The 27866-nt window shown below is 37.7% G+C and overlaps 1 protein-coding gene across 1 annotated transcript; it reads right to left on the minus strand.

The window, feature by feature from the left end:
• Positions 1–92: 92 nt before the first annotated feature.
• On the minus strand, positions 93–27569 carry LOC114663146 (sodium- and chloride-dependent neutral and basic amino acid transporter B(0+)-like). Its single transcript, XM_051935404.1, has 12 exons — positions 27159–27569; positions 22914–22974; positions 21765–21896; positions 16550–16711; positions 13156–13291; positions 10323–10455; positions 9401–9541; positions 8376–8604; positions 6770–6895; positions 4324–4442; positions 2216–2315; positions 93–262 (listed from the first exon to the last, which is right to left on the minus strand). Exons 1-12 carry the CDS (start codon positions 27567–27569, stop codon positions 93–95), a joined length of 1920 nt encoding a protein of 639 aa, XP_051791364.1.
• Between the last annotated feature and the right edge of the window lie 297 nt (positions 27570–27866).

Raw genomic sequence — 27866 nt, forward strand, 5'->3', positions numbered from 1 at the left:
CCCATATCAGAGTACATGAGAAAGTCGAGGAGAGACCACTCCCGATTTTTCAGTTTGGAGATGGACAGCACCTGTCTGATTGATCTTCACTTTTACATCTCCAATGTTATGAATTTTTCAATATTAAAATGAAACTCAAATGCAGTGCTCACCGTAAGTAAACAGGGAGAAAAGAAAAACCAGCAAGCTCTCCACCACAACCAGAAATAACAGTTTTTCTTGCCAATCATCATTTCAATATCCTTGATGAATCGGTTTCCTCCTGGAGAACAAATGAGCAGAAGCAAAATGAGATAGCGAAACATTTCACATAACAGTTTTATAAAATTTATGAAGCAAAAACCAAAAGGGTTTGATTTGGCCTTAACTCACAAAAATAACAAAAGATGCTAATGAGAAAAAAGTATTTACACAGTAGTACTTCCAACTTTTATTTAACTCCTATCTCTTCATATACACAGAATGGCAGAAAGTTACAATTAAGTCAGGTTTTTAGGTCTTTAGAAATTCTCCTGTTAAACAAGCTTGTATACGTTTTTTCTTTTTTTTCTCTCGGTGTCCTGAAAGTTATGCATGACATCACTATACTTTTGGCCTTGAAAATGAACCTCAGATGAAATGAAAGACATCAAACTCACTGCTGGCAGACTCCAAAGATAGACCACCAGATGATCTCACCACTGCCATGAACATTGGGCTCCACTGAGTACTGAAGAAAGACCCGAGTGGCAACGAGAGACCACCTGGATATTTACCTTCTATTTTCAATTCACAATGGACACTTGAGGTAACATTTTGTTCAAAATCCAAATGACCTTAATTCGTTTTCTTCTTCTTGATTGCAAATTGCCTCTACTATATCATTATTTATATTATTATTTACTTACATTCATAGGTTAATAACCTACAAGACTAGAAGTGCCTAAAAATTACTTTTATGTCTGTATGCATAATAAAGCTATTCATTTATTTGTATCCATCATCTTTAATGAATTTGATGGTGACAGCACCGTTTTTCTTGTGTGCTATGACAGTTGTATGTATACAGGTATGTGTAAGGTGTCATACATATGCGCTTGGGGGCTCATCTAATGGTAATTCCACCCTAAGTCGAGGGTTGGCACTGTTGCCTAATGACGACTGGAAGCACCAGTGATGTCACTTCTGGGTCATGGTTTCCTGGACCTGCCTCTTCCAGTAATGGCTTCCTCTTAATGGGCTCTATTGCCATCTTGAGATAGTCTAATATGTTGACTTGCGCCTGAAAAGATGTCTCGCTATTTCTATCATATATAAGGTTTGGACACACTTAAGATATTTTCATGATTGTTTTATCAAGATACCATGAAATTGACTTAGAAATACAGGTACAACATTAATACTATGGCTATTACTGCTAGAAATGATTGATTTTTGTTATTTGTTATTCACATGTGACTCCAAAGGTCCATTTTCAGCAGCAATTCCTTCAGTGTCCTAATGGTCAACTCCCTTAGCTTATCCAAGTAGCAACAGTCATTAAAAACACTAGTAATCTATCCATCCATCCATTTTCCAACCCGCTGAATCCGAACACAGGGTCACGGGGGTCTGCTGGAGCCAATCCCAGCCAACACAGGGCAGGAGCCAATCCTGGGCAAGGTGCCAACCCACCGCAGGACACACACCAAGCACACACTAGGGCCAATTTAGAATCGCCAATCCACCTAACCTGCATGTCTTTGGACTGTGGGAGGAAACCGGAGTGCCCGGAGGAAACCCACGCAGAGACGGGGAGAACATGCAAACTCCATGCAGGGAGGACCCCGGAAGCGAACCCAGGTCCCCAGGTCTCCCAACTGCGAGGCAGCAGCGCTACCCACTGTGCCACCGTGCCGCCAACACTAGTAATGTCTTGGCTATATTTTAAAATGGAATTCAACGGTATTTTGATGAAAAAGGGATAAATTTCAATCAATAACTTGAAAATTTCTGGACATGTCCATTCTTTTCACTAACAGTGTGTAATAAAACGACCTTGGCCTATAAGACACAAATTATTAAAAAAAAAAAATATTTGCTATTACAATCAGTAATTCTTACAGTAGCTTCCATAAATCAAAATGGAAAAAAATATCTCATTTCTCACAAAGGGCATTTGAACATACACACTGAGCTCATTATAAGCTGTTAAAAATAAGTCTGACAAAGAAGTTTGCAAGTAAGTTTATTTTACCATAGATGTAGATTATCCCAACGAGTTCCAAGACAGCAGCTATTAAACATACCCATCCAGAACAGAAGTGATCAATTAAATTCACCCAGTAGATTCCAGCCTATGGAAGACATCCATGATGAATTAATGAAGTTGATACAACATTCCTTATAGACAGACAGACAGACAGACAGACAGACAGACAGACAGACAGACAGACAGACAGACAGACAGACAGACAGACAGACAGACCGACTGACCGACCGACCGACCGACCAGTCATACATCCATATTCTTTTGGACCAATTTAGGGTCACCTGTTTTTCTGTCTGACTTGCATGTCAGTTGGCATTTGGTAGAAAAACTTGGGGTCCCTGGGTAAAACTCGCACAGATATGTGGACATCATCCAAACTCCACAAAGACAATAACCCGGAGCAAGATTTAAACCCAGGACACTGGATCCATGGGGCTAACTACTCTACCAGCAATAAATAAATAAATATTTCCATAATCTAATTAAAATTAGCATATTGAAATTACACCAAATAAATAACACGAGGTGTTTGAATTACCTTGGGCCCCTTGCTTTGTGCAGTGCCACTTAACATGATTTACTTTCTATAGTGACAAAAATGCACAAATAATATAAATGATAAATTTACACTTAAATTTTCTTCAACAGTCATTTACCTTGGGAGCCCTGAGGGCCGTACATTTAATAATTACTTTCTTCAGTCGTCTGCCATGTTCACTTAGTTTTGTGTATTCTTTTTTTTGGTCTGCCTATTTACTGGTATTTAAATCTTGATATAAACTATTTTTCCTTTTTATATTATGATTTGTACTTCATAAGACATACTTCTATATCACAGAATGTTTTCCCAGACACATGTACTACCCGAATTTGTTTAATGTGGCAAGGGGGTACAGTAGCTAGTACTGCTTTCTTACAGCTCCAGGTACTTTGGATCAGTTTTTCTCACAATCATGGCCTTTGTGGAGATTGTCAGGGTTTTCTCTTTGGCTGTTCTGATTTCCTCCCATGCCACAGATATGCAAGTTAACGGACCACTCCAAAATGGCCTGGTAAGAGTAAGTGTGACTGTACTTTGGAATAGTTTGGTGCTTATGATAAACCTGGAAGATTTGATCTCTGCTAACCTAAAACTGGATTAGAAAGGTTCTGGAAATGGAAAGATGTATAACTTTTTATTTTTAGAACAAGTGAATTAGTAATTGGTAGCTGAATTATCACCTTACAGATGTTCAGATCATATTTGAGGATATTCACCACAAATTATGGTTAGTTATTATTTTGACCTTGACAACAGTTTGCCTATATTTTAAATATGTTATGTAGCAACTGCTACAAAACACTTTCCTAGTTCATTCAGAAAACACTTCAGTGCAACTTTTCCATTGTAAAATTTTGTCGTATTAGCACATTAAAAAACATTCATATCAAGCCGTGTCTTATTAAATGAAGAACAATTGATTGAGTGAAAAATAATGTTAATTTAGCATATTAATAAAAATCAAAACAGGAAACTATAATTTTCACAGATGGATATCAAATCACACATGGTGTACCTCAGCAAATTAGTAGTATAGCTGAATTATTACCTTATAGTCCTTCAAATCATGACTTATTTGTTAATGAGCTGTTTAGTGATAGATTTTGCCAAGAATTTGTCTCATGTTATAGCTAAACTTCAGAACATCTGTGGTTGCCTTATGTTTTAATTATCTTGCAATTTTGTGTTGCTTTTGGAAAATCACTTTGCGATGGGCAATGCAGTGAAAGGCACTTTATAATCATGATCTTCTATAATGAAGATTAAATGGTATAGCTCTTAAAATCCATCCTTACTTCCTAACTGCTACTGCACCAGTGGCAGAAGTAACACGTTCAGTATCACCTAGAGAGCCAGGGATGTGATTTTAAACCATCAGCCTTGAGATCAGAAGTGCACTTCCTTAGTCATTACAAGACATCACCGTCAGTTTTAATTACATTATCAGCTACTTGGTAATAACAGCATCATTTTTGACAACTTAACCATTGTTCCATATTAAACTGTTCCTTCCCCCTACCTCCCATCAGGTTAACTCAAAAGATTTACTTACCCCAGTTACGCAGGGCAGGCCAAGAAGATAAAGCACAACACAGACAACTACTGTAATGAGGGCTCTCCTTGAACGAAGGTACTTGGGAAATTCATCTTGTAGCGCTGTTGTAATGGTTTCTAGGAAAAAATAAGCATTCATTTACTGCAAATCCAGCAAAAATATTCAGGAGTTTTTCATGAAGCAATATGTGCTTAGATGACCTCTAGCCAGGGTTGTCTACCCGATATGAAACATAGCAACCACGAGTTGGTTCTGACACACTTTTGGATGTCACTCAACCCAGACAGGTTTTACGCTTTTCTATAACTTCCATTCCTCTTCTCTTGTCTGTTATTACACACTTTACTAAAGCACTATAGGATAATTCAGTCATTTTCATCAGGGTCACTTTAACGTATGGACACAATGGGCACTGGCCGGGGGCCCCAGGAGCATAGGGGCCCACAATGTTTCTGATGCCTATGCATGTTTCTGTTTTGCTATCAAAACAGGGGCCCCATCACACTACTTTGCCCCGGGGCCAATGATGCTGGTTAAGAGAGTCCTGATTTCCATTCATATCATCAGCATGCTTTGCCATTTTTGTTATTAGAAAATTACAACCTCTTGCTATAGAAAAACAGTTTACTATTTTATTTTAGTCCTGACTCAGCAGCAGGTTATTACATTCACTAATGAAATGCAATGGTCAAAATGGAAGAACATAATTACAGTACAGATGAAGACTGGGAATGTGGCCTACAATGTGTGGTCACAACACCATGGTAGTAGGACTGACCTTTTTTCCTGTGGATTCAACATAACACTAAGTAGCTATATTAAATGATATAGAAATTAATACTGAATGCGTGGGTGTTCTCGTGGGCTTTTATGCTTAAATGGAAAGAGGACAATCTAAGAGCAAGATGAATATTTTCCCTATTGTCAGCTGACATAGAGAATGGAGTTCTGAATTACTGAATTAAGAGAAAGACAGGCTGGACTGAAATGTCAGGCAATATTAAGACAAGACAAGACAAGACAAGACAAGACAAGACAAGACAAGACAAGATAAGATAAGATAAGATAAGATAAGATAAGATAAGATAAGATAAGATAAGATAAGATAAGATAAGATAAGGAAAAGGTGAGGTAAGATAAGACAAGATAAGATAAGATAAGATAAGATAAGATAAGGAAAGGTGAGATAAGATAAGATAAGATAAGATAAGATAAGATAAGATAAGATAAGATAAGATAAGATAAGATAAGATAAGATAAGATAAGAACTTTATTTATCCCGAGGGAAATTCTTTTGTCATATACATGCTCAGTGCAACAAGAGGAATAAAGATAAGGTAGTAAAGAGTTTTAAAAGAACAGCAGTAATAGTGCAAACAGAATAACAACTCTAAACAAAGTAACAAATAACTATAACTAATAGCTTGTATTATAACTGTAGAACTAATTTGTGCAAAGCAACAAACAACTATAACTAAAACTATAACAGATATAATAAAACAACAGATTATTAGTGCAAGTGGTTATGAAAAGTGACTTAGTGTTTGTGCCATGAATAAATGAGATAGCAGCATGTGATGATGGGATGAAGCAAACATTCAGTAACATACAGATGAGTAAATAAAAAACCGAATGAGACCTAATGACAAAAATTCTGAAAAAGATCACCTACAGAATGAGGAAGAGCTATACAGTCTTATTGCCACAAGTAGAAAGGATTTCCTGTGGCGTTCGGTTCTGCATTTGGAGGCAATGAGTCTTTTGCTGTGTGTGCTCTGATGACCCATCAAGGAGGCGTGCATGGGGTGAGAGGGGTTGTCCATGATACCAAGAAGCTTTTTCAGCATTCTCCTCTCAGACACCTCCACCAGGTTCTCCAGTCTGACACCCAGGACAGAACCAGCCTTTTTAATCAGCTTTTTCAGCCTGTTGGCATCAGCTGTCACTTCTAGATCTTCTCCTTTCCCCACCTCCTGATTCTTTTACCCAGGCATCAATGTTATTTTTATCAATGTGATATCACACTCAGATTTGCTAAAAAATTATATGCACTTGTACCACATTTCTCTAAATGTGGATAGACAGGAAGATCTCTAAATAAATAAACACGGAAAATCCATCTCTGATGCTGAAAAATTCATCCATTTCCTGCACAACTACATAATGCACCTGTACTTGTATTGCAGGTTCCTAAACAAGAACTGAATTCTAATCATACTACCATTTTTTGTTCCAGGATGAAGGAGTGATGGGTTTTTAGGAGAGTATTCCAACTAAAAATTTATGTGAACGTGGGGAGAACCTAGAAAGGCACCGCAGTTGGAAACTAAAAATGGCAGCCTACATTGATATGTTCAGGTAGACAAAATATGAGCAGTTATACATAACAAATCACATATCAGGACAGAATAATCTGCAAACCATTATAAACTGGGAGACTTACCTATCAATGCAAACTGACTGTCAATACCAAGCGTCAGTAGCATAAAGAAGAAAAGGATAGACCATAGTGGTGATATGGGCAACTTTGAAAGGGCTTCAGGATATACAATGAAAGCCAAGCCAAAGCCTAAAGAGATTAAAAGAATTGGGTTAAGTCAAATATATTCCATTTCAGCAGGGGTGAAAGGCAACTCTAAGAAGCAGCCGTCTAGGATAGAGGAGTCCAGGATAATCCAAGTCACACTAAAATTTAGGCCAAAATTTTTCTTATACATGGCAGACTTTCACTGACCCTTAGTTCAATCTGTGTTTGTCACTTTCTTGAGAACTGATGTAGTGGTAGCAAATATCAGAATAGTATGAAGTGTCAGATTTACAATTTAGGATTAACAATTCATATCTTCAACTAGTTTGTGCATTGGCTTTTTCTAATATAGAGTTGTGGAGAGCGATAGGCTATAACTGCAGCACTGTGTGCAATGTAGGAACCAGCACTGGATGGAATGCCCAAATGAAGTGTCCACTTCTTTTAAAAGAAAACATTTATGGTTACTAGTTACATTATCCTTACTTATTTGAGATGTTAGGGGAACCATAATGCCCAACAAAAACTTACATGGAGAGAACTTGAAATTCCATTCAAATGATGACTGTTGTGGAGTTTGAATTTAGGGGGGAAAACTGATGTGGACGGCATTGGGCACATACCGGGAATCAATTCTGGATAAGGTATCTGTCCATCATAGGGCCCACATGAAGCCAATTTATAATCTCTTGTTAGATAATCTAACATGCACATCTTTGGGATTTGTGAGGAAAATCAGTGTATTAACATCTCACTAAGGAGAATGTGCCAGTTCCACACAAACACTGATCAGGCATTTGATCTGAACCCAAGACACAAAATCTGTGTATCGGTACTAAACAATGTACAGTACAACTATGTGCTTCCATTACGTTTTCTCTCTATTATAATAAAAAAAGTCTGGGACAAGACGTGACATTTTGAGAGAGATACTTTCAAGTCCTGTGAGACGAGACTTTGTGCCAAGAGATTTAACCACACCCGGGGCCGGAAATAAAAGACAAAGAGTAGATGACAAAGTAGAACGTCGTAAAGAATTCAAAAACGTTGGCGCGATACACATGCAGAGCAGGTTAGAGATAATGAAAGTACTAAAATTTGAAAGTCTCAAAAAATTATGGTAAAGATAGCATTAGCGCAAACAAAATTATTACTCAGTGAAATAATGGAACAGCAAAAAGAGATCAAGTAAATTGTTCGCATTTAAACTTTAAGTCAAAGACTTTTAGATCGTCTAATTCATGTTGCCATCAAGAAAAAGTACTGTTTCTTCCCAATGAAGAGGCGTATCCGTGAGAATTAAAAGATTTGTTATTTGGTGAAAGTGAAATCCACAAACGCGAGCAGCAGAGACGAGAAGTGGCTGGCATGTAGCGCAGGCCGGGGGGGTTGGCGAGCAAAGTGAGCAAGGGGCAAAGCCCCCTAGTATTCCAATAAAGAATACTTTTTAATAACAATTGATCAATTAAACAAAACATATTTTTATTCCTTTCTTAGTGAGAGTACAGAGTAGTCCCAATACCTGACTGGGCGACTTCAGACACAGGCTTATGTGATATATAAGCAATGTGCCCAAGAACAGAAAAGATGGCAAATCCAGCAAATACACTTGTAGCGCAGTTGGTCACACAAACGACAATTGCATCTGAATAGCAGTTGTTGTTGAATTTGTTGTAGGAAGACAAAGCAACAAGGCCTCCACATGCAGTACCAAGGGAAAAGAAGATCTGGGTGGCAGCATCCTTCCAAACCTTTAAAACAACAAAAAAGGAAATATAATATTAAGTTAATATTAAATATTAATTTAAGGGCTGATTACTGCTACATCCTAACAATGGGAGCATCTGGCCTAAACTCATTAACAGTTTAAGGGGATGTACAGAGCCAGTTTATGTACTCTGGTCAATAACCTGAAGATCCCAGTAAATGTCTGGGCTTACTCATTAATCTAATTTTTTAATGCATGTGTTTACATGACTCCAAAGGTTAAATTCTGACAAAAATGTTACATTTCTTCTAACAAGATGAAGATGGGAGTTATGGGCTTCAACTGAAACAGCAGCCTTGTTTGCTTTGCACACTATTTGCTTTGCCTTGGACTATGCTGGTTTAGAAAATAGGCTGATGGAAATTTTAGAAATATCTTGGTATTATAGGTTTATAGGGTTTTTGTTTCCACAAGTACAGAGTACAGTGAAATTCTTACTTACATATGCTCAGAAAAATTCAATATTGTCGCTCTCTCTTCCCTAAAAAATCTCATAACAGACAAACAGAATATATTTTCCTGGGGTGCAGAGACACTGGGGTGTCTGTCTCTTACAACATCGACTTTTTTGTAGCTAATAAATTTTTATTTACTAGCTCCATGTAATCTCCTCTAAATTTATTTGTAAAAATCGATACTATAACATGTTTATTTTATGTTTTATGGTGCAAATAACTTGAATTTATCCATAGTGGAAGACAAGCAAAGGTCTAAAGCCTCAAAATCAAAAGAGGAAGCTCTAATTTTCACACAAGGATATCAAATCACACATGGTGTACCTCAGCGTCAGACAGCTTTGAAATGTCAGAATGAGTTCCTATGTAGTATTCGATTCCTTCCCGAGCTCCTTCCAGAGTTACTCCTCGTATCAACAGGATGATCAAAACAACATAAGGAAATATCGCTGTGAAATAGACCAGCTAGGAACATCAAGGACAAGAAGTAAGTTAGTGTTACACATGTACATCATCTACAGGTGCTTTCCAACTGCAAGAACGTTTTTAGGAACCAAGAAATTTTTAGCAGCTCATGTACTTTTGTAGCATTCCCTCCACTGGAACCTGGGCATTTTGTAGTTCCTGGCACTTTTTTCAGCTCCTACTCCACGCTATGTACTTTTCGATCAACTAGGAAATATTATGTATGGATCTCAGGTGACGAATTGTGCTTATTGGTTGACCACAAGCACTGAAGTCATCTTCCAAAGTAGTTTGTACTTTGGAGAGTTATGGGTGAAGATGGTGTGCAGTGCCACCTTGAAGTAATAAGTGTACTCTGGATCATGCATCACTTTGTACCCCATCACTCTTCTTTGCAAGTTTCACATTTTGCATGAAGGTTAAAGTTCCTGTTGTGTGGTGTGAATGTAAAACAAGATAATGGCCAAAAGCTTACATTATGCAGAAACCAATTAGCTCCTGAAAATAAAGTTCCTATGGTGGGAAAATACCTTATGTGTGAACAGGTACATGCTGAAAGCTAAGAAAGGCCTTGGTGGACTGGGGATGATTGCTGAATCTCAATAGCAGATAACGCCTTTATCCCTTCTTTCTAACTATTCTAACAGTTCAATATCTTCTATTCAGAGATTAAAACAAGATTATCTTCTCCCGTATAAAGCAGAAAGCTCTATTTTCTTTATTTTTAATTCAGTTTACAACAAAAGTAAAGTGTATATACATAAATGAAAATATATCATACCTTTCCTGATGACTTTATTCCTTTAAACAAGGCAGCACCCACTATTATCCATGCCAGCAGGAGGCAGAGAGCAAGATGCCAGATAACACCTCCAGATTCATCTAATCCACTTGATCGACGAAGGGCTACTTTGCTGAAAATGTAACACAGATAAAATTTAAAATATGCAAACAGATGTTCAACATAAAAAACCTGCTTTAAGGAGCTGGACATAAAACACATGCAATATAAGGCAACACGACAAAGCACCCAGACTGAGATCTGATTGACACCGCAGCATCACACTGAAGAGTGTAAGGTTTTTTACTGTGACAGGAGTGCCAATCCTGCCACCAACCCCCAGGTTTTCCTTGCAAGTTGGAGGACCTGCAGATTAACTTCATACCAAGGACAGAGCAATTTATAGGTTAAGGGCCTTGCTCAAGGGCCCAATGGAGCAGATGTCATTTAATTGTTAAGAAATACCAATGTTATCAAAAGCCTCCTTTTTGCTTTAATTTCTCATTTGTTGATCAATGATAACAGCTCTAAATTAATTTAGTAATGTAAATGAGAACACGTACAGGCAGTACATTTTACATTTTAGCATTACTGTAGTAGCCCAGTGCATGAGGCTAAAAGAAGTTGTAGTTACAGAACTTGAAAATTTGCAAAAACATTGTAAACGTAGAGGTCACACTAAATTCAGAAAGGTTTGGTACCCAGAACTGAAAGTGCAGAGGAACAGCTACTCCAGCTCAGGCTAAATAGTGTCACGTACCTGTTTAACATTCCAGAAATGCAAATCATAAATAAAAAAAATTAAAGTTAACGAAAAGAGAAAAAGAAAAATATTGCAGTGATATTATAATGACCAGACCCTGAGAATTATTTAGACAATAACATTGCTGTGTAATTTATTGTTACTGACAATTATGACCAATTTGCATGTCTGTCCTTTAAAAATATGCTTGTTTCATTTTGAGTTTGAGTAGTAGGCTAAGTTAGTAACAATAAAACAGGCAAGGATCAATCAATAATGTGACTTTTTTTTACAGGGGTATAATTAAATTAGAAGTTATAAAGGAGCTAAAGCTGTAAACCTAAAATTATTAAGATATTATTTATTTTTTCCGGAAGTTGAGCCTCTTCTTTAATTACATTCAGTGTTCAGATTGGAAAGCTTCCACAACCTCTCACTCTCACAAAAAGACAGTGAACACCTTTATCATCTATTAATGCATACAAGGCAGCATCTCCGCAATGTAAAAGCAAATCTCTACATCACTATCACGGAAAAGTTTGCAAAATCATCAGGGGGATGGCAAAAATAATGTTAAAAATAAATCAAATTGAAATTGAAAATAATCATGACAGTGAATATGTGCCAAAATACCAAAATAGCTCATGTACCTGTAGGTGTGTTATTGATTTACAATGGTGGCCAATCTGGGAACTACACCAAGAAAAAAAGATTACAGAGCACAACAATATTGGCTCTAGGTGAAAATTGGTCACAATGGAAGGAGTCAAGTTAGGAAAGCAGCCATCCTTTCCCACTATGCCACTCATTTTACTAAATTACTAGTTATATCCCCTCAAAAAATCTCCAAATATATATAAGAATACTTGTGATCACATACAAAAAAAAACTTATTTTGTGCAAACTTGAGGACCACTGTAGTTCTTCCATAACATCTCACTAATGGAGAATGGATGAGGTAATAGTTGCCAAAATAACAAACTATTTCATCAAAGGTACAGACTGAAAATCAACGAAGTTAAAAATGGAATTTGTTCTTCAAAACTAATTCATATTAATATATTTTACATGCAATGTAGTAAAGCTGGCTAATGTATTAAAAACACGGTATGTGAAGATATGCCATCAACAGTTCACATCACTTATAACAGGCTGGAGGAATGTCGTTTAGTATTGTAATTGCTCTGCCTCTTGTTTACCAATGCTATAGAATTCCATCCACCCATCCATTTTCCAACCCGCTGAATCCGAACACAGGGTCACGGGGGTCTGCTGGAGCCAATCCCAGCCAACACAGGGCACAAGGCAGGAAACAATCCTGGGCACGGTGCCAACCCACCGCAGGACACACACAAACACACCCACACACCAAGCACACACTAGGGCCAATTTAGAATCGCCAATCCACCTAACCTGCATGTCTTTGGACTGTGGGAGGAAACCGGAGCACCCGGAGGAAACCCACGCAGACACGGGGAGAACATGCAAACTCCATGCAGGGAGGACCCGGGAATCGAACCCAGGTCCCCAGATCTCCCAACTGCGAGGCAGCAGCGCTATCCACTGCGCCACCATGCCGCCCTGCTATAGAATTGCTCTGGCATTTCCTGGAAATGTATGAAATGTACATTTTTAATTTAAGCTGTGCCTTGGCCCTACACCAGACTACAATATTAGTCTCTTTCAAGTTGCTTGTCTACCCGTGTTTTGAATCTTTTCTCTTGAGTTTCAATGATTTTTTGTCTTGCTTTTTGTTTTGAACCTTGTTATCTGACATTCTACATACTCATTTTCTTTCTTCTTTTTATTACTTTTCATACTTGGATGTTTACTTGCTGCAGCATGTTTCATCCACATTGTAAATGTTGCCATGTCAATGGCCTAACACTTAAAAGCTTGACACTACTAGTGGTTTGCACCTCATCACAAAGGGTCATTTATGCCTGAGGTCCAGGCAAAGGAAAGCTTTGAGCACTTTAGAAGACCTAAGACCTGATCCAGAATGAGGATTTCAGCATGCTATGGGCTGGCTGACAAACTCAGAAAGGCTTAAATAAACTAAATACAAACAAAACACAAACATAAACTTACTCCCAATATTGTTCGCTTGGGCTTTGCACAGAGATGGAGAAGATATTTGATCCCTCACAGGTGGCATTGTTGTCATTTAACCATGTTGAATTGACCAATACAAAGCTTCCATTTGCAGATGTAATGTTGCAATATTCTGAAAGAAAAACTTTCATAAGAATTTTGGTCTTAATAAAAACAGATCATCAATTTGAAATATGCTAGGAATTTCACAGTGTTCTGCTAGACTTCATCTTAGACAGATAACAGCAATGGTCTTTGAGACCAAGTAATGGAGAAAAATGTGATGGTGCACTTGGCCTCTTAACAGACAAATCAATCACCTATTTAATCAACTATATATTTGAGAGCAGGGTCATAAAAACTTTTAGGCCAAGAAATGAGTCCATGAAAATGAACGCCCAACCCTTGATACAGTGAAGTACTGAATAGTAACTGAGGTCCTGCTTTATCCATTACAAGATATGGGAATCCAGGGGGGTTTTCAGCTTCAAAACAATTACCAGTCCTGAGTGGAACACCTGGCTTGTTGCCACCATGGGCCCAATCCCGTCAGTATAGGCACCAATTTCCATGACCCTGAACTAAAGTAATGCATTAGAAAATGGACAGAAATTTTTGACATCTTTAAAAGATGAAGTTTCATTTAGAATTCTGTAAAAGAACCAGTGATGTATTTGTTGACTTATTCCATTCATGCTGTAATTTCTTTGTTCCTAGTGATAAGTGTGCTCTGCATATTTCCTTGTAACAAATTACACATGAAAATGTTTATTAATAGCTATTGCACTGTAAATGGCTAATCCTAAGCCTTGACTCTTGTAAGTGTGATGAAATAATGTCCATTTAGTCCAATTTCACTCAAGTCAACCTGAAGGGAATTCCAGTGTTGTACACACTGCAGCCCTTCGAACTTTCAACAAAGTTTTTAGCAAAGTACGTAAAACAGCACTTGTGTTATATTAATTACATAATGTTGCAAAAAGCACACCCAACAGAATTTTAAAGCTGCTCATCAGTAACCCTTGGTAAAATGTTATCTGGATTCATCCATTTTCTAACCTGCTTATCTGTTCAAGTTCCCTGTCTACAGTTGACTGCCTTTCTTTTTTTATATGAGACATTTTTAACATAATGTATGTTAATTGGTTTAACAGGAACAGAACATATTATACATTGAGATTCAACCAATTTTCCTTATGTTTAGACAAGAATATGAAAAGAGTTTCGTGGACAAGGGCTGTTCTGGAGCAGCATCCCCTGAGCTCAAGCTGTATCCATTACAAGAGGTTGAAAAACTGGCAAGGGATGGGTGGGGGCAAAAACTGCACCAAATGGGCAAGATACAGTTAAAAGAGCAAGCTGTATACACACAGTAGTAAACAGACTGTTGCTTTATCCATATGTGTTGGCAGACTGGGTTGGTGCAGGATGAAATGCCCTGGAAACAGCTTCCTGAATGACACCATGGGGAGACAAAGGCCAAGGAATACTAGAAGGATGTCAATACAATGTCTCTGTCCTTGTAGGTGGGAGCAGAGATATCCAGGATGGAACAGCTGGAACCTGGCCTTCCAACAAAATGAACTGGTGTCCTGAATGCTGCCTTTGTAGTGTGGCCCTTTAGCAATGCATTAGCTAAAGGGATGGTCTCTCTAGGTTCTAATGGATACCACTGTGAGCAAGTGACCTTGGAGTATATCGGACCCTTCTGGCTCAAGCTGAAATTCCAGAGATTGGCCTGGAGTAACTCCTGGTAGAGTGTACCAAGGTTATTATAATTTTTGAAAACTAAAATCAAAACTGAAACTATTAGTAAAAAAAAACATTTTCGTAAACTGAAATAAAATAATTAACAAAACCGAAATGAAAAACTATAACTAAACTAAACTATTAAAGTAGATGGAAAGACTAACTGAAATAAAGTAATCTGAAATAAAGTAATAATTTACTGAAAATGTTTTTTAGTTTTTGTTTTTGAATGAATATTCTTGCCATTAGTCTTTAAACCTCGTAATGTTTAACTGTAAAATAGAAAGTCATCCACCACAAGCCACACGCATATATATAGCCAGTGAACAGTGGCTGGTGACGGAGGGCGGCTGTTCACACAGCATTTGTGGTGACAGAGCAAACTGACTACTGGTGCATGAAGTGTGTGAAATAAAAAGTGATTTACTCTGCCGACTTTCTTTGCACTTGTTGTATATCAAGATGTAATTCGAACGCCTGAAATCAGAATGTGCTGGTCAACAAAACCTTTACCGTATGGACAAAAAAAATTAGGAGTGAGTAATGTTTTAGTTTATTTCCCAAGTGGCTGCATTTTGTTGACAATAATTCACCTTCCACTTTACACAGGAGAAATCCTTTCTGAAAATAAATGGCACTGATCAAGAGACTGACTAGGTCATCATACAAGATCAGCATACTGTTACTGACAAATCACTTTTGTTTATAAAAAGTCGTTTATGGGTTATTCAAGTCTCACTGCCTCTAACCTTGACACTACATGCTTGTTTTTCTTTGTTTCCCTCAGTAAAGCACACAACATTAGACACAACATTAATGTGCTTTTGCTTTTAGAGGAATCATAAAAAAATGTTACTTTGGGATTTTATATTCTGTACATGCTTACGTCAGTGTAGCTGATGCCTTTCCTGGTACTGCTGAGTGCAAGGCCTCAGCCATCCCTGGGTAGAGTGCCAGGTCGTTATGTAGTACACTTTAGGCCACACCAGCTTAGATTCACCAGTCAGTTTAACCTGCACATCCATCTTTATCACTATCTTCCATCAAAGAAAAAACTCACAAGATCAGGCCATTCAACCCAACATGGCATATTAGTCTCACCAGATATTTTGCAAAATAACAAGTCAATTAATTACAGCACTCTTTCTGAAGTTGGACTTAGAAGGAGACAGAAGACTGATTCATGCTGACGGAGTTCTCCCTTGGCTCACCTAGCTAAGACAGTTGCTTTCTACACTCTATATGGGGTTTGCACCTAAGTCACCCTGTGGGGATGCCATCTGAAAACAGTGTCATTTGTTCAGTGAGAACTCAGTTGGTTATTTATCTGCCTATCATATAGTGCCTTTCACTATCTAAATTAATTATAGCATTTTATGCATGTTCCATCTGTCTTCTGTAGTACATTTCATCGGTGTATATATTTATGTTGTTTATTAAGAGAGCTTAAACCTGTCCAGGAGTCACACTTGTACACAAGTGATCAATTAAAATTATCACTAACACTCAAAGCATACTTTTAGAGCATTTGAAAAACTGTCCAAGGAAATCCAAGTGAACATGGAGTTAGAATGTAAATTCTGCAGAGAAAGCGCAAGTACCATGAGGTGTCAATTCTGTTTGTTAGGTCAGTTATCCATACCTTTGGGCTGCTTACTGCAGTTCTCATCAGACCATTCAAAACAGTCACTCCATGGAAGGGGGAACTGGAAGGATGCAAACAAGTAGTAAATACTGTAGCCAATGATGCAGTTGTAGTAGGTTGCCACAAGAGTTGATACCAGCACCATTGTAACACCAACACCTGTGGATGAAAAATTGGGAAAAAATAAACAAACAATGTTTAATAATAATAAAAAAGAGTGTCAGCCTCTAGGAATAGAATATTTGTGTATAAGGCATGGCTTTATTTTACTAAAAATTAAAAAGTGCAGGCTATCTCACAACTTTGAGAAACCATTGCATCAGGAATATCTCATTTAAAACCTGCTTGTGTGGGCAACTACTGCAGCTTTCTTCTGTAATTGAGTGTTTCTCATTCTAGACTTGCACTCATGTGAGTGACAATAGATGAAAAAGAATGGAAATATAAATCTGAGAAGTGTAATAAAAGTTTATTTGTGTTGAATGTAATTGAAATAACATAGCAATCTTACCAGTAACATCTTTCTGCACTCGTCATCCTGAGTTAAGGTTTCAACTTTGTTTCATAAAGAGAACAGGTCGCAGGACTAGTGGCATACATTAAGGCAAAAAAGAGCACATTTTTGTTGAGAGAAACTCCACTGCATAACAAACTAGTCGATCAGATCACAGGGAGTCAAAAGGAGGCATTGCCCCGTCAATTGAACTCTCCTTGGTTTTCAACAAAATGGTTTTTAAATGTTTTCCTCCTACCTAACTTGCACCTTAAAAGCAGCTAATTCACAAATCAAAAAAACACTGAAGCAATCATTTGTCCAATTCATACTGACTTTGTTTTGTAATGAAATAAAAATACAGATGTCACAGTTTTCAAACAATTTTTTGCTGCAATTTCTCAACATTTCTGGATCAGTTGTGGGGTAAAGTGCATTTTGGAAGTTTTATTTTTGTTTTGTTTACCAAATGAATTGACGTTTCTAATTACATTAGACATGGAGCACATAACACATTTATCTTACATTAATATTTATATTTGTTGTCGTGAGGAATGATGTATTTGTTAATGAAGGTGTTATGTTGGAGGAAGACAACAATACAGACATGTTAATTATTTCTCAGGAAAGGTTGTAGAATAATTAAATATTAATTAAATAAAAATCCAGTTTATTTTGTAATGCCAAATTTTAGGAGTGAGTACTTGTTGTTACTTCAGGTATAGCATTTCTATACCTGAAGTGCAGGTTATGGAAGAAAACAGGTCAATTGAAGAGATGCAAGTGTTTCGCGGTCTTGTTCAGAGAGATGGTAAAAGTGATCATAAGAATCTATACTAATAAAAGGCAAAGCCCTCACTCACTGACTCACTCATCACTAATTCTCCAACTTCCTGTGTAGATAGAAGGCTGAAATTTGGCAGGCTCATTCCTTACAGCTTACTTACAAAAGTTAAGCAGGTTTCATTTCGAAATTCTACGTGTAACGGTCATAACGGTCGACAACGTCCGCCATGTTAAACTTTCTTATTTATGGCCCAATCTTCACGAAATTTGGTAGGTGGCTTCCCTGCGCTAACCGAAACCGTTGTACGTACTTATTTCAGTGGTATGACGTCATTGTCGGCCGCCATATTGAACTTTCCAATGGTCTTTGTTACTTATGGGCCCATCTTCAAGAAATTTGGTACGCGGGTTCCCAACGCTAACTGAATCCTACTTACGTACATATATACGTCCATAGCCTGCAGCTCGGTCGCCGTGTGAGGTGGAGTTGGGTCCCCCATCCCCACGCCTCCCACGTAGTTGGCTGCCTGCCTATATAAGGCCGTCCGTCACTCCGGTCTCTTCATTCCCTTCCTTGCTTCGCCACAGTATTCACGTCTCCTTGCTGATAAGTGCAGCCTTTTTATTTAATTCACGGCTTCTCCGCTGTTTTATTGTTCGTTTATTACAACTATAGTTATTGTGTAGGTATTTTAGACTTAGTTTACATTGTTCAGGTACCCCATTTATCATTCCAACTGTACCCCCATTAACATGTCTATGGAGGTGATCACCATCGATCAAAGAACTGTCACTTACCGAGTGGTTTCCATGCCCAGAGATGGCGACTGCCTTTTCCATTCTCTGTGTTACATATTGCACGGCCATATCAGGCTCACTCTTGATATCCGGAAGAACATTGTGTCTTATGTATTGAGTGACTGGGACAGGTTCAAGGTGTGGACTGATGATGGTACAGGAGATAATTATACTACACAGGAGCACTATAAGAGTGAAATGCTTAAGCACTTCACCTATGGTTCTGCATGTGAGTTGATGGCTGCTGCTGAATTGTTCGGTTGTCGCTTTCAAGTGCACCAAAATGGCCAAATATTTTACACCTTTGGACAACTGCCAATGCCTCTTAAACATCTTAGATTCACAGGTGACAATCTGAGTAGTGGACGCTTTGATGTTTATGAATGTTTAAACTCTCAAAAGCTGGATGCAAAGTTATCGATAAAACCCATTTCAATTCAAATGCCTCCAATTTCCAGGAAGGCTCTGCTTCGCAATGACAATTAATAAGTCTCAGGGACAGACCCTACAAAAGGTTGGCATTGATTTGAGGCAAGATTGCTTTTCACATGGCCAGCTATACCTTGCATGCTCAAGAGTAACCTCAGTGCACAGCTTGGTCATATTACAACCGGATGGCCAAACTGACAACATGGTATACAAAGAGTTCCTTAACAAATAATTATTGGTATATTTTCCCTCAGTTCAAAAAGGTTTACTTTTCTTCTTAATAAAAATTTTAAAGCAGTACTTCGCCACTGCGAAGCACATGTATTTTGCTAGTAACCAATAAATCAACTGCAGATGTATATATATATATATATATATATATATATATATATATATATATAAATAATTGAATATAATTAGATGATAAGCACTACAGTTCCCATGATGCTTTTGGACAGGACATATGGGGACTGTGGGGGTGATGGGTGATTTTGTGGAGTTGTTGGATTGAGTAATAAAAAACGTGCATTGCATTCAGTAACCCGTTTGAGTCTTGACTTTCTTTAATCAAGTAAGACCGAGGTGGCATGACACTACTTAATCTAGATTACAGGGGGCTTAATCTGGAATTACCTGGGGAGCATCTAGGAATTCTCCAACTAGAGGTTAGTGGATGGGATAGCCTGGTCTGTCCATTTGGTGTGTTGCTTCTGGCAGCCTCAGCAGGTTAAGTGACATGTCAATATGATTGATCATTTCATTTAAATGGCTGCTTTGCTCACATTGGTTTTCTTTGTGCCTGTTGTGTGGATTAGTTCAGTGCAGGTAGAAAACGTCTCCTAGGTTTGTTTATGTGTCTACACCATGCAAGATACTGTAATTCACTTAGCACAATGCTATACTGTGGCATGCAAATGTTTCGGCACCCTTGCTTAAAATGCTTACTAGTGTGAATAGTTAAGTGAGCAGAAGATGAACTGATCTCCAAAAGGCATAAAGTTAAAGATGACACATTTCTTTTCATCGTTTTATGCAAGATTAGTGTATTGTTTTTGTTTTGTACAATTGTACAGTGTAAAAGGAAAGGAGCACCATGCACCATTTTGGGCACCCTAGGATATCTGAAGTCTCAGATAGCTTTTCCCAAGTTCTCAGACCTTCATTAGTTTATTAGGGCAATGGCTCATTCACAGTCATCGTTAGGAAACCCCTGGTGATGCATACTGCAAAGTTTTATAAATTCTCTGACTCCTTAAATCTTGTCCCAGCATTCAGTAGCCTTGGGCTCCTCTAAGCAGCTACCTATGACTCTGTAAAATAAAATACTTGGTGCTCACAAAGCAGGATTAGGCTATAAGAAGATATCTGTTTCCTCAGTTCATAATGTTATTAAGAAACAGCAGGTAACAGAATGGTGGAGGTCAAGTTGAGCTCTAGGAAACCAAGAAAACTTTCTGAAATAACTGCTCATTGGATTAGGTAAACAAAACCCCCTGTTTTACTGCAATAGACCTTCAGGAAGATTTAGCAGACTCTGGAGTGGTGGGGCACTGTTCTATGACAGCAACACCTGAACAAGTATGACCTTCATGGTAGAGTCCTTTCCTGTGTCTTAGCCACAAAATTCAGCCCCTGAAGTTTGCAGATGAACATCTAAGCAAGTTGGGTGCATTTTGGAAAGAAGTCCTATGCACTGATGAAGTCAAACAAAACTTTGTGGCTACAATGTGCAAAGGTATGTTAGGAGAAAAAAGGGTGGCGAATTCCAGAAAAAGAACACCTCTTCAAGTATTAAGCATGGGGGAGATCGATCATACTTGGGGCTTGTGTTGCAGCCAGTGGCATAGGGAACATGTGATTGGTAGAGCGAAGAATGGATTTAAATAAATACCAGCACATTCTGGAAGCAAACACCATACCATCTGTAAAAAAGTTAAAATGAAAATGGGACCTACAACAAGATAATAATCCGAAACACACCTCAAAATCTATAATGGAATACCTCAAGAGGTACGTGCGTGCAAGACGGCCCAAGAATCTTGCAGAATTAGAAGGCTTTTGCAAGGACAAATGGGTGAAAATATCCCAAGTAAAAGACTCTTAGCTGGCTGCAAAAAGGGTTTACAAGCTGTAATACTTGCCAAAGGGAGTGTTACTAAGTACTGACCATGCTGGGTGCCCAAAATTTTGCTTCAGGCCCATTTAATTTTTTTGGTATTTTGTACCTGTTAATGATGAAAATAAAAATGTAATCTTGCTTAAAATATTAAAGAAATATGTCATTTTTAACTTTATGCCTTTTGGTGATTAGTTCATCTGCTCACTTAACTATTCGCAGTAACAGATGTTTTAAGCAATGGTGCCCAAACTTTTGCATGCTACTAAGCAGTGTCTATCAACAAAGCATATCTTAAAAGAATTACTGTTTTAATTTAATTTATTCCATGCTTATGGGTTCCAACATACAAATTGCTAGATACATTTGAGACCATGCTTGAATAGCAACACTCCAGGCAACAAAAAAAATGCTTTACCCTTCATTTTGGTTAAAATACAATTAAAGACCAAATTGCTGGTGCATTAGAAGGAAATAAACGCAAATCCCAGTACTAATGCGCTGAAGGCTCTTTAAGCTACAGTTTAAAATCAACATTTAATGGAAATATTAAAAGCCTTTTTTTAAAAACCAATGCAGTTTATACTGACCTTGCATGATTGGGACAGCCTTCCACACAGAAACAGGACCAAGGCTTGCAAACTGCCCAAAGGAACATTCCAGAAAGAAGAGGGGGAGACCCACAAAGGCCAGCATTATGGTGTATGGAATCAGAAATGCACCTACAAAATAATACACATTTTTATGTTAGACTGAAACCTTGCATCAAATCATTAAAATACTCGAAGCTGTAAAACAATACTACTAGTGATCTTCTAAAAGATAGGCCTTCAGAAATCACATTCTGTGTAACAAGTCACTTGATACTGTTGAGGACAAGCAGCACTTTGACTTCTGGGCTGATACAACTTCCATTTCTGTGAGTTTCCAAGTAACTTCCACGCTCTACTAATCTGGACAAAATTGGCATTTGGGGCAAGTTTCCTGCTCTCTTATTAGGAAAAGAAGGATTAGAAAAATGGATGACTGGATAAAATGCTACTAATCTGTATTTGCTGTAATTTAATGATGGGTTTTTAAGTGCCATGTTTCTGTTTTTCTCTCTTTTGCAAACTGTAAGAAAGCATAAGTATATTAATTATGGTAAAAAACTAAACAGTAATGTGTTAAGCTTTTTGATTTAGATTGTGCTGGTGATAGTCTTGGTCCACCACTGTCTATACCGAGTCTTTATGCTCTCTTGTGTGGATGGACTGGAGTTCTGTTCAGCATTTGCTCCTGCCTGGTATCCTATACTGCAGGATACACTGGAATATGCTCTGGTTCCTCACAGCTCAGCAATGAATGAATTAAATTCACATAATGGATGGCAAGCATGTATAATTATGCAGTGCTTTGCAAGTGACAATTTATTTCTTGGTAAATATGATACATAAATGTAAAAATTTCACATGATATATGTGATATGGACAACAGATCATCAAAGTCAAAACAGACTACCAATATGCTACCAGGGAATATGAGATCACCAGAGAATGACACTCCTAATAACAAGACAAGAGGTATCAGTGCCAATGAGGCGAAGGCACATGAAAACAGCCAAGGGGACACACAAAGGAAGGTAATTACACAAATACGCAAGTGTGTGTCACCTGTGGGATACACTGTTTTATTTTCTGAAAATCAATCGTTAAAGTTTTGTTTACATTTTACAGCCAGAGGACCTTCCTGACACTAACCCTCTCTATTTACCAAGTCTTGTGACTGGCACCAAGTTGGGCTGGTTTGCTCCCCTTGTGGCTAAATTAAGTAAATAGTTAATTACAATTATAAAACTGTACTGTTATCACAGAAGAGAGCTAGATGTGTAATGAATATATTCATAATTAACTAGCAATTCTATGATTCATTCAACCCCACCATCCATTGTTAATACATAACAGCACTGATGGAACAGATTCACTTTCTATGGAAACAAATATGGTAAAGTGAACAACATAGACACCAAGAAGGTAAAGTAAATTCACACTAGGGAAATTAATACTCATCATGGTGACCAAGGCCAAAACGTAAGATATTTTACTACTGATTTTTAGAAATGCATTTCTTAAGCAAATCACAGTTTCAAGTGCATCTTTCCTACATGTCTTTGAACTGTAAGAGAAACCAGAGTAAGTTTGGGGAACTTGGCCATGGAGGGAATAAGCGTATTATTGGCACCTCAACTACTAGTCAAAACGTGAGCCCAGGCTATTAGGCATCAAGACCACGTGCTGCCCATACATAGTTACAATAATGCAAATTCAATGTAAAATATTTGCAAATATTGTTTAGTTTCTTATGTGTGCAGGACTCCACTGATTACTTATTAATACATCTACTTCCTAGACATTTATTGGCATTATGCAGTTATTATACTTTAGCACACAATGGATCCTCTTTGCTTTCGATTGCACTGATTGTTAAGGGAATCAAAAACTTCCATGGCAGTCAAATGTCTCTTGTAAGCATTTTAAAAAAAACTCAAACCATCAAACAAGAATAACAAAAATATATAATGCAGCTTGGTTTCACAGAAAATATTGACCTAAGGAGGCACAATATAGTCTGTTTTGGTTACCTGACCTTTAAGATACCCCTTACCTCCTCACAATGCCCTTATTTTGCTATCGCACACTTGCATTGTCTTGGTTCGCTGTGCAGAAGTTTAAGAACACCAGTTTCCCATTTCCCTGGGACAGAATACTTTTAGGTTTCAAAAGACTCCCGGCAGTGTTAGTCTTTTCAGTAATTAATGCCACACACTGCAAAGTAGGTGGATATTCTGCTTTTCATTTCACAAAGCCTATATTGATTTTAAATAGCTGTTGGATGAGTTAGTAAAACTGAAGCACAAGGTGGGTTTTTAATGAGTTCACTGCATATACGGTAAATCATTTAATCCTATTGTGTAACAAAGCATTTGATTGCAGAGTGGCAGCAGCAAGCATTGTTGCATCATGGTTCCAGCATCCTGGGTTCAAATCCTGCACCTGGTCCTTATCCATATGAAGTCTGCACATTTCCTCCCACATTCTGTACATTTTAGGTTTATTAAGAGACTTTCAAAGTGGCCCTGTGTGCCCAGTGTGCAAGTGAGTTGACCCTTTGATGAACAGAAGCCCTATCCAAGGCTGGTTAATGCCTTTTGCCTGCTGTTCTTTTCTTTTCTGTCAAAATGTGTTTTGCACATAATTACCAAGCTTGTGGGAAATGTGCACATCACTGATTCCAGATTAAAACTAGGTGCCAACTGACTTAAGCTTGAACATCTGGATAAGTGGCATGATATTTTGTTTTTTTGTAATAAGAATAATAGTGCTATATGATGATTATTTTTATTGGGTTGGAGGCACAAGACCACCAATTCCGTTTCTCAGAAACCATTGTAGGTACATCATTACTTGATGAATACTATTCATCAGAATCTTACTCTGTAATGTTTCTCAGATTTGCATAATTAAATTAATATTATTAATGTTAAGCATAAAGGATCAATTAGCCATACCACCTGAGCTTCAGAACAGGTCATCCACCTGAAGCTAAGCATGTTTGCACCCAGCAAGCTGGATGGGAGACCATCTAGGTAAAGCTTTGGTTGTTGCTGGAAGAGGTGTTGGTGAGGCCAACAGGAGGCACTTATTCTGTGGTCTGTGTGTGGATTCCAATGCCCCAACCCCAGTGCAGGGTCAAAGACACTGTGCTGAAAATATGGTGCATCCTTTGGATGAGACATAAAACCAAGGTCCTGACTTGTGGTCATTAAAGATGCCCAAGCATCTTTCGAAAAGAGCAGGGTGTATCCAAATGTGTTGGCTAAATTGCCCATTATGGCCTTGTCCATTCTGGCCTCCTACTTATCCTCTGTCTCTAATCAGCTCTCTCTCCCTCAGCACTTCACAACCTAATTGATAATTTGTTATGAGCACACTGGCACAACTATGGATACTGTTGCATCATCCATGTGGGTATAACACATTGGTGATGGTTGAAGTGGTTCCCCTCTGTCCATGTATAAAGTGCTTTGAGTAGTGAGAAAAGTGCTATATAAATATAAAGAATTATTATATAGAGTGATACACACCTAGTTTTCCTGTTATTTTTATTTATATTTGAAATATGATAGAAATATGATAGAAGTGCTTTAAATTTGGCAACTGGCAAAGCAAGTATAGAGACAACTTTGGGGCACAGTCTACACCTACACAAGCTACACCTTCCAATGTGGCACCTTTTGACAGATCTGACAGGTAGGAAGGGTATGGGGAGTTCATGTATGAACTATCCATTGTCAAACATTGGCTGATTTTTGAGCACACCTTTGCCAGAAAAGGAACTATATGTTTTCTGCCAAAACCAAAAATGAATGTGCTAGTAGTGCTGGGTGGTATGACCAAAATTCTATATCACTGTATTTTTCAAAATTACACCGGTTTCACAGTATACAACGGTATTTTTTTCCCATGCATGAGTGGATGTTAACCACATTTTCCACTGCAATTACTGGCTAATAGTGACCTATTCCACTGTCATGAGAATTGTACATTGTACAAAAAAATATTTTAATGTGCACACAAGTATTAATACAGGTTTGCATGGCCCCTTAAAGTGATAGTTTTCAAGGGGGTGGCACTGATGAAGAGAAGGAATCACATTGCATAACAGTTGCAGTCAAAATATAGAACCATTTTACTGAATAAATTTTGCAAACAACTTAAACTAAAATTTTGATAACATATTTTCAACCATCCAAAGAGGCATTTAGACTTAGTAAAATATCCAGAGGTGCTTGTCAAAAGTTGTACTGCACTGAACATGTCTTAGAAAAGGAATAAAGAGTAAATATTTTTTGTAAACAAACTACACTTTCTGTTAATGCCAAAAATCTCTGTCCACTGACACATTAAAGTGACTTTTTAAACAACTTTACCATCATTAAACTGCATAATATTTAAACTAATAAATAATAACAATAAAATAAATAATAGTGCAACTTCTAGTAATAATACTATTACTTCAAGCCCAGGTGCATTTCACAGTATTCACCAAATAAAAATAAAATAAAATAAAATAAAACAAGTGCAACTTGGTGATGACATCTCTACCAACTGAACCATCATTAAGGCAAATTGCATTAATATGGACCTTGCTTCATTTACATTTACATTTACATTTACATTATTTAGCAGACGCTCTTATCCAGAGCGACTTACAACAGTGCTTCAAGCTAAGCTACTGTATATACATAAAAAATAAAACTGCAACTTGCATTTATAATGCTATTTGTGGTATAGCCCTACAGATTCTCATAGTTTATTTTGTCATTAAAGTAGAATGTCGTAAACTAAACTTCATCCTAAAATCAATGTTTAATTTACTAGATATTCTCAAACCCCGTCCAGAGCTGGCCCTAGACAATTTCGGGACCGAAGCAAACTGATACCAAGGGCCCCTGCAGCTAGGGGGTCTGGATAAGAGCTCCAGCTGCCAAGTGATTTCCTGCATTCTGAGCTGCAGAAATGCATTTTCCCGGCATCTACAACCATCACTTTTTGACAATTTCCATTTGACACTGACAACCGTAATCGTAACACACTGACAGGAGCTAAATTCGCAGGCTATCAGTACAGACTGTCGTACAAGGCCCTGAGTGAAGGGTATGAGTGATGGAGGTCGGAGTGGGCCCGCATAAATGTCTTTAGTGACGATAAAGCTACATTTTAGCCAGCTTTTGCTGTTTCCACCAGGCAGCACGTGGTTTTGCTTTTTATATTTTTTATATAGTTTTTTTTATTTTATGAAGATGAGATCCACATTATTTTGTTTTTACATTTTTATTCGGTTTTAAAGCTTGTTTTCATACTTTCGAGATATTCAGATTTCCGTATAAAATAACTTACCAGCAGATATTGAAATCTATTTCACACAAAAGACACTTTTCGAACCTTGGCACTAGCAAACTCATGAATAAGTTCAGAATAATCAAGAGATTCGACTATCTCTTGCTCAATTGAAATTAATGCCAGACTATTCAGACGTTCGTAGCTCATGGAGCTTCGCAAGTAATTTTTGATAAGCTTGAGTTTTGAAAAACTCCTCTCCGCTGAACATACCGTTATAGGCACAGTCAATGGTATTCTGAGAGTCGCAGCAACATTAGGCATGGCAGTTGCTAACTCCTTCTCATACAGATATTCCAGTGCTTGCATGGCCGTTGAGTTGCTAGGAACTAAATTGGCAAACATGCGAATTTCACTGCATAGTGCGTGTGGATCAATGTCTGATTCATTATTCTTCGAGTCAGTTAATGCAATTTTCAAGTCCATAGAGTATTTCATCAAGGTATTATCATCCATGGATGATATTAACTGATAACTGAGCGTTGCAAAGCGCCTTTTTGGGTAGCGAAGAATTCATCTTTCGCTGCTTTTTCTTTACGTTTTTGAGCACCTGATTTATATTTCTTTGGTGGTGGAACTGAAGACATTTGGAATACAATAATTTCAAACTGTGGAAATTCGGCAAGGCCTAACTACTATCTACAAGACGTTCTTTCTAACAAAATGGAAATATATTGATATGAAGGAAAGTGATGGCTTTACGAAGAGAAGGGCCCCTTTTATGCTTTGTCGAGAATAAAGTGCGGCGGAGCG

Source organism: Erpetoichthys calabaricus, chromosome 12 (assembly GCF_900747795.2).
Source record: "Erpetoichthys calabaricus chromosome 12, fErpCal1.3, whole genome shotgun sequence".
In the NCBI taxonomy this organism is placed as follows: domain Eukaryota; kingdom Metazoa; phylum Chordata; class Cladistia; order Polypteriformes; family Polypteridae; genus Erpetoichthys; species Erpetoichthys calabaricus.